The 11,687-nt window shown below is 32.9% G+C and overlaps 1 protein-coding gene across 1 annotated transcript; it reads left to right on the plus strand.

Annotated features, from left to right (window-relative positions):
- The first annotated feature begins 6,916 nt into the window (after positions 1–6,916).
- Positions 6,917–11,265, plus strand: LOC118062757 (BTB/POZ domain-containing protein At1g03010). The gene is made up of 4 exons (XM_035076600.2): positions 6,917–7,262; positions 8,812–8,878; positions 9,109–10,305; positions 10,451–11,265. Exons 1-4 carry the CDS (start codon positions 7,171–7,173, stop codon positions 10,988–10,990), a joined length of 1,896 nt encoding a protein of 631 aa, XP_034932491.1. The 5' UTR covers positions 6,917–7,170; the 3' UTR covers positions 10,991–11,265.
- Positions 11,266–11,687: the final 422 nt, after the last annotated feature.

The raw sequence follows: 11,687 nt of genomic DNA on the forward strand, positions 1-11,687 counted from the left end.
CACTTTTAAGTACTAATCATATACGTACGCTTTTCGATATATAATTACATCACATAGAAAAATATGCATTTAATTACATAAAAATTACAAATACATGATCTTTTAATCAACACGACGCTACTAGGTACATAAAAATTTATATAATACTCAATACAATCAGCTTATACACAATGAGTATTTATTATTACTTCTTCTATACATATATAACTAATATATTTTTGCATAGTTTAAGGACATATAAGTGTCCTCTCTAGCTCAAACTAGGCTTTCGTCCCATTACTACATTAATGGAATTCTTCAATTACCTATTAACTAAGATACAAATCCTATTAACTCAAGAACCAGTTTCTCTAATTACTCATTTATCAGGGCATTATCCCATTATCAGGGGAACTACTATCTTGATTTGCCTATTAACTAAGGCAACCGGGGTAACTAGTTTCTTCAATTGCCCATCCATCAAACCACTAGTTTCATTTACCAAGGTAATTCGTTTCTCCAATAATTTAATATAAAAAAGATTAAGATACTTTTAAGGAAAATTACATTTATAATTAAATAATACTTTAATTTTAAGGTGTCAAGCACCTACCTGATATCTAAGCGTGTGAAATGGTCTCCTACTGCTGACGGAGTCTTGTAACCTCTCTTATGTTAACAAGAACAATATCATTTACTATTCAATCCTTAACTTATTTTGAAATTTAACTCAATAGACAATCATTTTATTCTTGACTTAAAATGACTTAATACGATACTGTATTATTTTAATTGATCATCATTAACCATTTAACCCATATTACCAATTTCATTCTTATAATTCCCATCATTTAAATATTACATTAAGAGCAGTCCTAAACAAATTTTAAAGTTCGCTACTTTTAGCCAACTTAACTTGATAGCTCAAAAACACTACTCAATATTTTAACCATATTTGAAGTTATATCATTTAGTTTCATGCATAGTTTGTTTCTTCCAAAAGCTAAGATATATAACTACAACTTTATTAAAAGGAAAACAACTTAGTTTTGCCATCAATACATCCAAAACTATTTTTTATTCCAACATCTAAAAACTATTTAACAAGATTTAATCTAACCCTTTTTTAGTTCTCAACTTGAATATAGAGTTTTATAATTCCAATTTAAACGAGGTCAGTTTAATTAGAAAGCTAACATCCTTAATTTTAACTTTTATGAGAAACTTAGTCTAATATTCATCATTTTCAAGCCCTAAACCTAGCTAGAAGGTGGGTGATAAAGTTGTCCAGTTTTTCAGCTTTTGCTTTTGATATAAAATAAAGTATTTTCATTTGTTTTCTCACCATTCAAAGTAATTATCTCTCCTTCACATATCTTATAACATCATTAACCCTATCATCCTAATAATCAACTAATTTGTTTCTTACTTCCTTCTTGAAATAACCAAGATTCTCTCATTGAAAGCATATTCACTTTCTTTAACATTCCTTCGTAACTTCAACATTACATGAAAATCCCATAATTCCCCCCACAAACTTGCAATGTTCATAATTCAAAGCATAACCAATCTTTTCATTACAAATTAAACACAAGATTTCTATCTCTTTTCAATTCACTCTACACTTTTCAATCCATGTTACAATAATTACAACTAAACAACATTCATGCATTGTTTTAATTTTTTTTTTCAAAATTTTCCCTTTATGGCTGACACCACCACCCTTCACAACGCTAGGATTTTTAATCTCTTAAATGTACTAAGTGTATTTGTAAGATCAAAAGGCATGACTAACTATTCATACAAACCATACTTAATCTTAAACATATTTTTCCATTCTCAATTCTTTTATCCTAATATAATGGCATCCGTTTTTCAAATATATTTTAGAGAAAATACAAGATTCATGCAACTTATCTAACATATTATCAGGCCTTAAGATAAGATGTTTATACTTTACTATTATGTTGTTGATGGCATGAAAGTTAACACACATCCTTCAAGTTCCATCTTTCTTAGGCACAAGTAAAACTAAAACAACACATGAACTCATGCTCTTGTGAATGTACTTCTTTGTCATAAACTCTTCCACTTGCTTTTGAAATTTATTTGTCTTATCGGGAGTACTTCGATAAGATAGTCGGTTAGTAATTGCAGCTTTAGGTATAAGATTTATTTAATGTTCTCTTCCCCTCAATGATGGTAAAACAATAGGAATATCTTTGAGAAAAACATCATCAAATTCATGCAACAAAGAAACAACCCCATTAGGAAAAATCTAATTAAGATTGTTAGCATTAAAATCCTTCTTATACACAAGTACAATCATTAGCTTATTAGCAAAAAAAAAACATATTTAATCTCACATTCTCTTTCAAAACATTTTGTTGTTTCTTTAATTTTTCCACATAGTATATACTTTGCACACTTACTTTCTTCTCTTCTATTTTCTTACCTTCATTATCGACTGAATTCATTAAGTTTTTATTAGTGGCCAAATCTAAGTTTCTTACCTCAACATGTTCCTCACTTAAGTTTTCACTTCCCTCGACCTCACTTTATTTTTTCAACTTTATTTGATCATTATACACTTGCTTTGCTTTGGAGATAAAGATACAAGAGTGATGGTTTTACCATCTTTTACAATTGTATACTTATTTTTAAAGCCATCATGGACACACCAAGAGTAGATGACTAAAATGTATAAGAACCACATCACAAAGCACCTCATTAGTATATCTACCAATAGAAAAGCAAATTAAAACCTGTTTAGTTACTTTCACTTTACCACATTCATTCAACCATTAGAATTGATAAGTTTTATAAATTATATCTCTTAATAATGCTTTACAGTACTCAAATTCAACTTCCTAATAGGAGTAGTTCTAACTACATTGGCACATATATCTCTATCAATTATCATACTACATATCTTATTTTAGATGTGACATCATGTGTGAAAGATGTTCTCCCTTTGCTGGTCAATATCATCCTCTTTAACTTGCATATTAAGCACACGTCTTATAACCAAGACCTCCCTTTTAATTGGATATGCAATCTCAACATCACTACAATCCTCTAAAGACGGCACATTATCATCATCAAATTTATCACTTTCACACTCTATCTCTCTATGGCCTTTCAAAATAATCTCTTTATTGTTTGGTTACTAAGAAGTAATGTGTCAAACCCCCAAACACCTAAATTGTTTATATCATAGTTATGAGTAGGTTGAGTTTCAAGATTGCTTCTAGCATCCACATGAGTCTACTTTTTAGCTTTAGTATGCACAAAATGGTTTAGATTAGGTAACCCCTTTTCTCTTCACATTGAGCCTCCAAGTAGAGAAATATGAAGCTGGATTAAATTGTGGTTGTGAGTTGCTCCTCATTTTAACCTATCTCTCCAAATTTGGTCTCATAAGAACCATGTCATCCAATTAAATATAATGTTATAACTCTACTACATTAATAATATCACTATTCAACTCATTAAGAGACCTAGCCATAGTGGCCTCCCTAACTTCCATTACATTAACCTGAATCATCGTTATCTCTATCTCTTTGAAGCAATCCTCCACTGACTTGGAAACCTAACTCAAACCTTGTAGTTTCTAATAATGCTTCATTGCTTTCTCATTAAAGCCTTCATATCATTCCATATCTAAATAAGTCTCTTCTTAATAATCCTCCTAGAAGTCATGATATGATCTCATCAAATAATCACGTAATCAACAAATTCAATCTTTATACGTTTCATATTTTTTTGCTTAGAATAATTATGGCAATAAAAAATCCAACTCATCTTCTTTTCCCACTCCAACTAAATATCGGGATCATTTTTATCTTGAAAACTAGGATTTTTTTTGTTTAATAAAGTAAAAATCAACATCCATATCATTATGATTTCTATAGTTTTAGAAATCCCTTTATGGCTGAATTGACCCCCATGTCAAAACCCATTATCCCTTTGGCCTTTAGGCTACCAAAAACCATCCCCATGACCTACGATGTCATGCTCAAAATCATCATTTCCCACAACATCATCTTCATCTCAAAATCATCCCAAGTTATGGTTTACATGTCATTTAGGTCTCTTGTTAAAGTTACCCCTACAATCATCTTCGTTCTTTTGTCCATCATTATTGTTATCTTACATCTCTACTCTATCCAACCTATCTTGAACATTACCAACCACCAAGTTAAACCTCTCCAACATCTATGTTATATCTTGAATTTGAAGTTTTAAGTTGTTATTCTCTGTAGGAGGTGGTGCATATCCATTTTCTTTAAACATTTTAAATCTATAAAAAGGTTTTTAGTAGAGAAAATATCCTCATGCCTCTTGTGTTTCACATAAACTATAAGCTAATATGTTTGCTACATCTCTCTTATCTTACCTTCGTTTTGGCTTTTGCGAAACTGAAATCAACATAAATAAAGAGAACACATTAGTAGCACAATCCAAATAATTGTAATTAACTCAAGAAGTAATAAATATGTAAAAACAAGTAAAGATGAAACTATGATTATAATTTCACGAGTAACAAGTGAATTCATATAAGATATGAATGTTTTTTAGGACATGAAAAAATTCAGAATTAAATATTATTAAAATGACTTGTTTGGCATCTAAATATTCCAAATAACACTTTAATATACTATGCAAGTCAATTTAAATAGTAGCAAAGAAGGTTTCAATATTTGACACAAATGAGACCCATTTTATACAATCTAAACCCGAATCTGGAACGTTAACCAAACAATTTTCAAGTGATCTCAAATTTGATATGTAGTGAGATTAGACTCTAAATAACCAAACTATCAATTTTCAAGTAATCTAAATATGGTTTGATCCAATTTCACCTTTAGTTACTGCGACATAATCTATAACGTCTTTGTTTGAACGACTTTCTTTGTTTTTTTATACTTTTTATGTTATTGATATATGTAGTGACAATAACAAAACAAAGTAACACTCGTTTTTGTAAATTAGTTATTGCTGCAATTCAAGAGGAATATATGAAGATTGAAAATAATAAGTGTTGGAAATAATGAGTTTCAACACGCAAGATAAGAAAAAGAAAAATTAGAGAAGGATATAACCTAATAAATGAAGCCAAGATTTGTTACCAAATGATACAAACAATATTATTTTTCAAATTAAAGTCTGTAAAAAAAAAATTACTCCAAACTGGTTCTATTTATAATAGGTAAAACATATCGTAAACAAGTATCGAAAAATAATAAAAGAGCACTAGTTCAAATAGAAAAAAAAAATATTCTAAATCAATTAGGAAAATAATAATTTTCTCGCATAGTAACTTTCAGACCTTATTTGAAGACCTTTTTTATGTTTGATTGACTTGAAATTTTATTCGCATATACAACAAGACCTCTAAAAATTTCTAGTAAAATTTTAGTCAAATCCATTAGTCTGATAAAAAATTATACTTGTCAGCACAAAACTATGTAATTGAAAAACAAATAAACCAAAAAGGACTTTAATCTCCTAAAAAACATGAAAATCTTTGTATTATCTCATGCCCTGTATTTTCCTTGCAAAATATGAAAACTCCTAAAATATTCTACCAAATTATCTTTATAATAATAGGATTAATTGTTCAAACAAAGCTATCATAATGATGCTAAACTTAAACCCATGTTGTGAAAGAATTGGACTTTTTTGCACTTGAATTAGGGTGATTATGGGCTGATTCATATGCAGTGGCGAAGCCAAAAAATTAAATGAGGGGGCAAATTACTAATAAATATTTGATATTGTATATTAAGTAGATATGCGTTATATAGAAAAATCAGTTTGAAACATATATACCAACTCATATCAAATAAAATTAATTTAAAAATACTTTTAAAGTGAAAAAATTTATATTATAATTGTTCTTTTTAAGTTTTTATATTTTGAAACTATTTTATAATGATTTTATTATCAATTTTATTGAAGATATTTTTCTTAAAATAGCCCAAACCATATATAAAAAAAATGTTGCTAGAAAAAAGATTTGTAGTGATTTTAATAGAATGCATATAAGAAAATTCAAAAATGGATGATTTTCCACGAAACATGCATTTGCTTTATTTGGACGTGAAGACACAGAGTATTTTTTTTCTCTTTTTTATTTCCCATATTTTTCTGTAACTCCCCTTCCATTCATTTTTCAACTTTTAATTTTTGTTTACGCACATAAGCATGCTTATAAAAAGTTAAAGGGGCAGTTGTCCCCTTATTACTGTAGCTTTACCCATATGTTTTATAGCCTCCTTGAAGTCAGCATGACTCAAATATATTGAACATACTTATTTAATGCCTCTTTTTAATTTCTTAACCCTTAATTTTGTGATTGATTCAATTGGCATCTCTAATATATCCTGGGTTTTGTTAGGCTGTTCATATCTTTTTTTTTTTTTTTGTGATTTGTGAGCACTCATAAAACATACTCTCTGAAAAAAAGCTAAAATAGGAAACACTAATGCCCCATGGAAAAAAGCAGTTTAAGTTGGGGGTAATGTGCTTCTCATTATAACACGTTATCCAACTCATCATCTTAATTTCCACTTTAATGAGCTTTACACATAATATAGAATTAAATTAAGCTAATCTTTATTGCTGGTAGCTTTCACTAGCTATGATTACACCCCCTCAAAGCATTGCAACCCTTCAGGATTCCTGCAGATTTTTCAAACAAAAACCACGTAAGAAAAAAGGCCACACCTCACCGCCTCTCTCCAAAAAGTGCGGTCACACACCTCCAAAATTCTTGACTTTAGATTAAGCACATTATAAACACTCATTAAAGTATATATCAAAAGTCTCCTTGAAGAAAAGGTCACCGTTCATATATACTAGTTTGTAGGTCAAAATATTTTCACATAACATGTAAGGGTTTTTTTTTTTAATGAAATGATTGTGAGTTTAAATTTTACCATGACTTTCACCTCACTCTAGCTTTCCTTTTCTAAATAGAACTAAAGGAAGAGGAGTCCTTTAAACAACTTTCACCAGAAGAATAATAACTCCTATTCTGGTTTGTAACAAACAAGAGATCATGGATTGTTAAAAACAGTTAGATTCTTGAAAGAGAGGCTCTTGTTAGTGGGGTTGGTGGTGCAGAACTTTCAGAGTGAAATCTAAGACTGAATTGCCAGGTTTCTTTTTTCTAATAAGGAGAATATGGGTGTGGTTACAGTAGGTGAATTGAAGCCAAGTATATCAGGGAAGAGAGCATTTCGTCCAAGCTCAAGCATAAGGCATGCTACTGAATGGTAATCTTGTCTTTCCCAGTAAACTACTTTCTAACGAGCTTTATCTCATGCTAGTCTTCATGTCACTAGCTATTATTACCTCTGATTTGCTGTTTAGTGAGGTTTGTTTCAATGTCCATTGCATGATTCAAGAAGAAACTTTTCTGATGCTTGCTATGAGTTTTCAGTTGCAAAACCTAGCTAGCATATAATGCTTGAGAGAGTTTTTGATATTAGAGAATCATTGGAAGTTCAAGATTGTAACAATGTGATTTTAATCTCAGGGGAAAGCGCAATTTTTCTTGATTAACAAGGAAATTAAAAAAAAAAAAAAATTAAGGCAGACTGCTGGAAATAGAAAGTGTATCCCTGGAAAGAGAGGCCAATAATTTCATTTTTTTCTGATTAAAATTCTCTTAAATTTGAAAAACTGCAACTTGAATCACTGTCTTGATTATTTGGTTATTCACCTTTGTTTTTAACTTCAACTGAAGAAAATACTATTTTATAACCTGAAATGTAGAGCTTTGCGCAATTCATTAGCACTGTCTTCTGTCTGTCCTGCAATTTTGTAAACTCAGAATTTTGAATTTTAATCAGTCCAAAAAAGAATCTGGTGGATAGATTATAGATTGAAAAAATCAACAAAAAACAAAAAAAAACGATAAAAAACGATAAAAAAAGCTTTATTGATGAGAATTTATTAGACGTCCCTTGAAACACCCAACAACAAGCCTTCTGTAGGTCCAAGTAATCCTATGAGCTTGAATAGCTGATTACCCCTAGCCATTAAGAGAAGAAAACAACAGTTCATAATACAACTTCAAAAAAGTAAGCATAGAGCATGATAGATCAAACAGATGATCTTGACTTTGCGTATGTTCTGCCCGAATTGAACTACAAAGGCTCGAGGCTGCAGATCCTTTCACATGCTTCATCTTCAAGTCTATGAATGCAATTAATGTTTTATCACTCAAAAGATTAGTTTTTCTTCTTCTTTTAGATAAGGCCTCAAACATGTGCCAATAGGGCATACAGTAGTTCATTGAGCATGACAACTTGAGACAAACACAGCTATCTCATAACTCAGAGGTCACCCATTTGCATCCGTCAGATCTATGTAGGTTTGTAAAATTTCCAAATTGTTTCCATTGCATAAGAACAACCCATTCTGCACCCTGCAGTTCAGGTTTTTTACAGTTAAGAAATATAACCTAGCTGCCTACTGCAGTAGACTGCTTGGGCAGTCCCACTCATTGTGTAATAATTGAGCTCTTGGTTTTTTATCTGGGCCATTATTGTCGATTCAGACAATCAAGATGGATCACACAATCCATAGATATGAGGTGGTTCCTTAATGCTTAATTTGCCCCTGAAACACTTAATCTAATCTCTGGTCAAGTGAATCTGTTTGAAATTTATGGTTTAAAAAATGGGAGTTCAGGTCTATGGTAGAAGCTCCTATATGGTCTCTAAATTAATGGCACTAACTAACGTGTAGGAATCATTTTTTTCTTTCTATTTCGGATTTTTGTTTTGTCTAGGCTTTAATCATTCAACCATTTTGCAGGCCAATTTCAGATGTTTCTAGTGATCTTACAATCGAAGTAGGAGCATCAAACTTTGCACTTCACAAGGTAAGAAAAATCTAGTTCATGCAAATGTGCATGCATATATAGAACAAGAGTTTAGGATCTAAAACAGCTTCCTGATCTTCTCACCTCTGATACCTTGACATCAATTGTGGTATTCGGTACCAAAAATAATTTCTATCTGTAAATGTTACTGTCCTAGGGTGAGAAGAAAAGGAAAAAGATAGAGAAAACTTCACTGGAAACATTAAATTTATGATTCAATTTCTATGCAGTTTCCTCTAGTTTCTCGAAGTGGAAGAATTCGTAAACTGTTGCTGGAAGCGAAAGATTCAAAGATCTCACGCATAAATATCCCTGCTGTACCGGGTGGACCAGAGGGTTTCGAGCTTGCTGCAAAGTTCTGCTACGGAGTAAATTTCGAGATTACACAATCAAATGTTGCTATGTTATGTTGCACAGCCCGTTTTCTGGAAATGACAGAAGATTTTGCAGAGAAGAACTTGGAAGCCCGGGCTGAAGCGTTTCTAAAGGAGATGGTGCTTCCAAACATATCAATTTCAATTTCTGTTCTTCACCGATGTGAAACTTTATTGCCCATCTCGGAAGAGATCAATCTGGTCAATAGGCTTATCAATGCAATTGCAAGCAATGCATGCAAAGAGCAACTGACCTCTGGCTTGTTAAAGCTTGACCACAACTACCCCGCAAAAACTATGCCACTTATGGAACCAGAAACACCATCAGACTGGTGGGGAAAATCACTCTCAATGCTGAATCTTGATTTCTTCCAAAGAGTATTAACCGCAGTTAAATCAAAGGGTCTAAAACAGGATATGATTAGCAAAATTTTGATAAATTATGCCCATAATTCTCTTCAAGGACTTGTTGTCAGGGACCCTCATTTGGTTAAAGGAAGTCTCTTGGACTTGGAGTCGCAGAAGAAACAAAGAGTCATCGTCGAGGCAATAGTTAGTTTACTACCAACCCAATCAAGAAAGTGTCCAGTTCCAATGGTTTTTCTTTCAAGCTTATTAAAAACTGCTATAGCGTCATCAGCAACTACTTCTTGCAGATCTGATTTGGAGAGGAGGATTGGTCTTCAACTTGATCAGGCAATTCTTGAGGACATCCTAATACCAGCAAATTCACATGGAAACAACCACTGCGCCATGTATGATACTGATTCAGTCTTGAGGATCTTCTCTATCTTTCTAAACTTGGATGAGGATGATGATGAAGATAACAACTTGCGGGATGAGAGTGAGATGGTTTATGATTTTGACAGCCCCGGTTCTCCTAAACAGAGCTCAATTCTAAAGGTATCAAAATTACTGGACAATTTTCTTGCAGAAGTTGCGCTAGACCCAAACTTACTGCCATCAAAGTTCATAGCACTGGCAGAACTACTTCCAGACCATGCTCGTACAGTTAGCGATGGATTGTACAGAGCTGTGGATATCTTCCTCAAAGTTAGTAACTCTTCCTCTACTATTCTCTCTTTGTGTTCACAAAAACAATATGCAGCTCCACCTCCCACTTCATCTTCATTCCTCTAGATTTTTTATTTACAAGATTCAAACACCAGTTTGTGTTTTGTTCATGCTCTATTTACAGGTTCACCCAAACATTAAAGATTCAGAACGCTCCCGACTCTGCAAGACCATCGATTGCCAGAAATTATCTCAAGAAGCCTGCAGCCATGCTGCACAAGATGAAAGGTTGCCAGTACAGATGGCAGTCCAAGTGCTATACTTTGAACAGATCAGGCTCCGAAATGCAATGAATGGGGGACACAACCAGTTCTTCTTCGGTGCATTAAACGGTCAATTCCCTCAACGTTCAGGCAGTGGCGCAGGAAGTGGGGCCATCTCTCCAAGAGATAATTATGCATCGGTTAGAAGAGAGAATCGAGAGCTGAAGCTTGAAGTAGCAAGAATGAGAATGAGGCTGACTGACCTTGAAAAGGATCACGTGTCCATGAAACAGGAGCTGGTAAGGTCTCATCCTGCTAATAAGTTGTTCAAATCATTCACCAAAAAATTAAGCAAGCTTAACGCCCTGTTCCGAATCAACGGACTCAAACCCATAGGGGGAAAGGTTAATTCAGAAACAAGGCTCTTATTTCAGAAGAGAAGACGTCACTCGGTTTCATGACTGTAATGCCTGCGAACAACTTCAAGTTTAAAAAAAAAAAAATGTACAGTAAATATAGTGTGATTTCGTCTAATATCAGCTTGGTGATTTTGGAGTGTTGATACTGAGTAGCCATGTTTAGTGAGATCGTTGGCTGCTTTTAACTTTTTGTTTGATGGACACTCGAAGGCACAACTCAACCAGATTTGTATTTCAAGGTGATGCCTGGAAAATATGTAATGTAATGCATTTCAAGCAACTATTTACATCATCTACTTTTAAGAGATTTCTGAGGAGATGAATGATTTCATTACGTACATGCATGAATTACATCATCAGATACTATGCCTAAATGAGCTAAACAATGTGCAACTTTATGTTTGCTTCACCACAAGCTCGATATTGACTAAAAATTAAAACACTACTGCTTGATAATAAGATTACTGTAGTTTAGTCCATTTTCATATGATTAACATTTTTAGTATACCCCGCACTACTCCGTGCTCTCACTTTTAACTTCCATACAAATTTAGGAGCAGGACCCAAATAGAACTAGGTCCCAGGCAGACCAAGCACCACGCAGTGCTTGGTTTGCCCGTGGCCAAGACCCAATTTTATTTTGGGTCCTGACCTGCCAGGCCCAAGACTAGCCTTCAGTGGTGCCTATGAGTGTTGAAGCCATAGCGCCACTTGACGTTTGGACCGTAGCAAAAAAGAA

The sequence above is a fragment of the Populus alba genome, chromosome 2 (assembly GCF_005239225.2).
Source record: "Populus alba chromosome 2, ASM523922v2, whole genome shotgun sequence".
Taxonomy (NCBI): Eukaryota; Viridiplantae; Streptophyta; class Magnoliopsida; order Malpighiales; family Salicaceae; genus Populus; species Populus alba.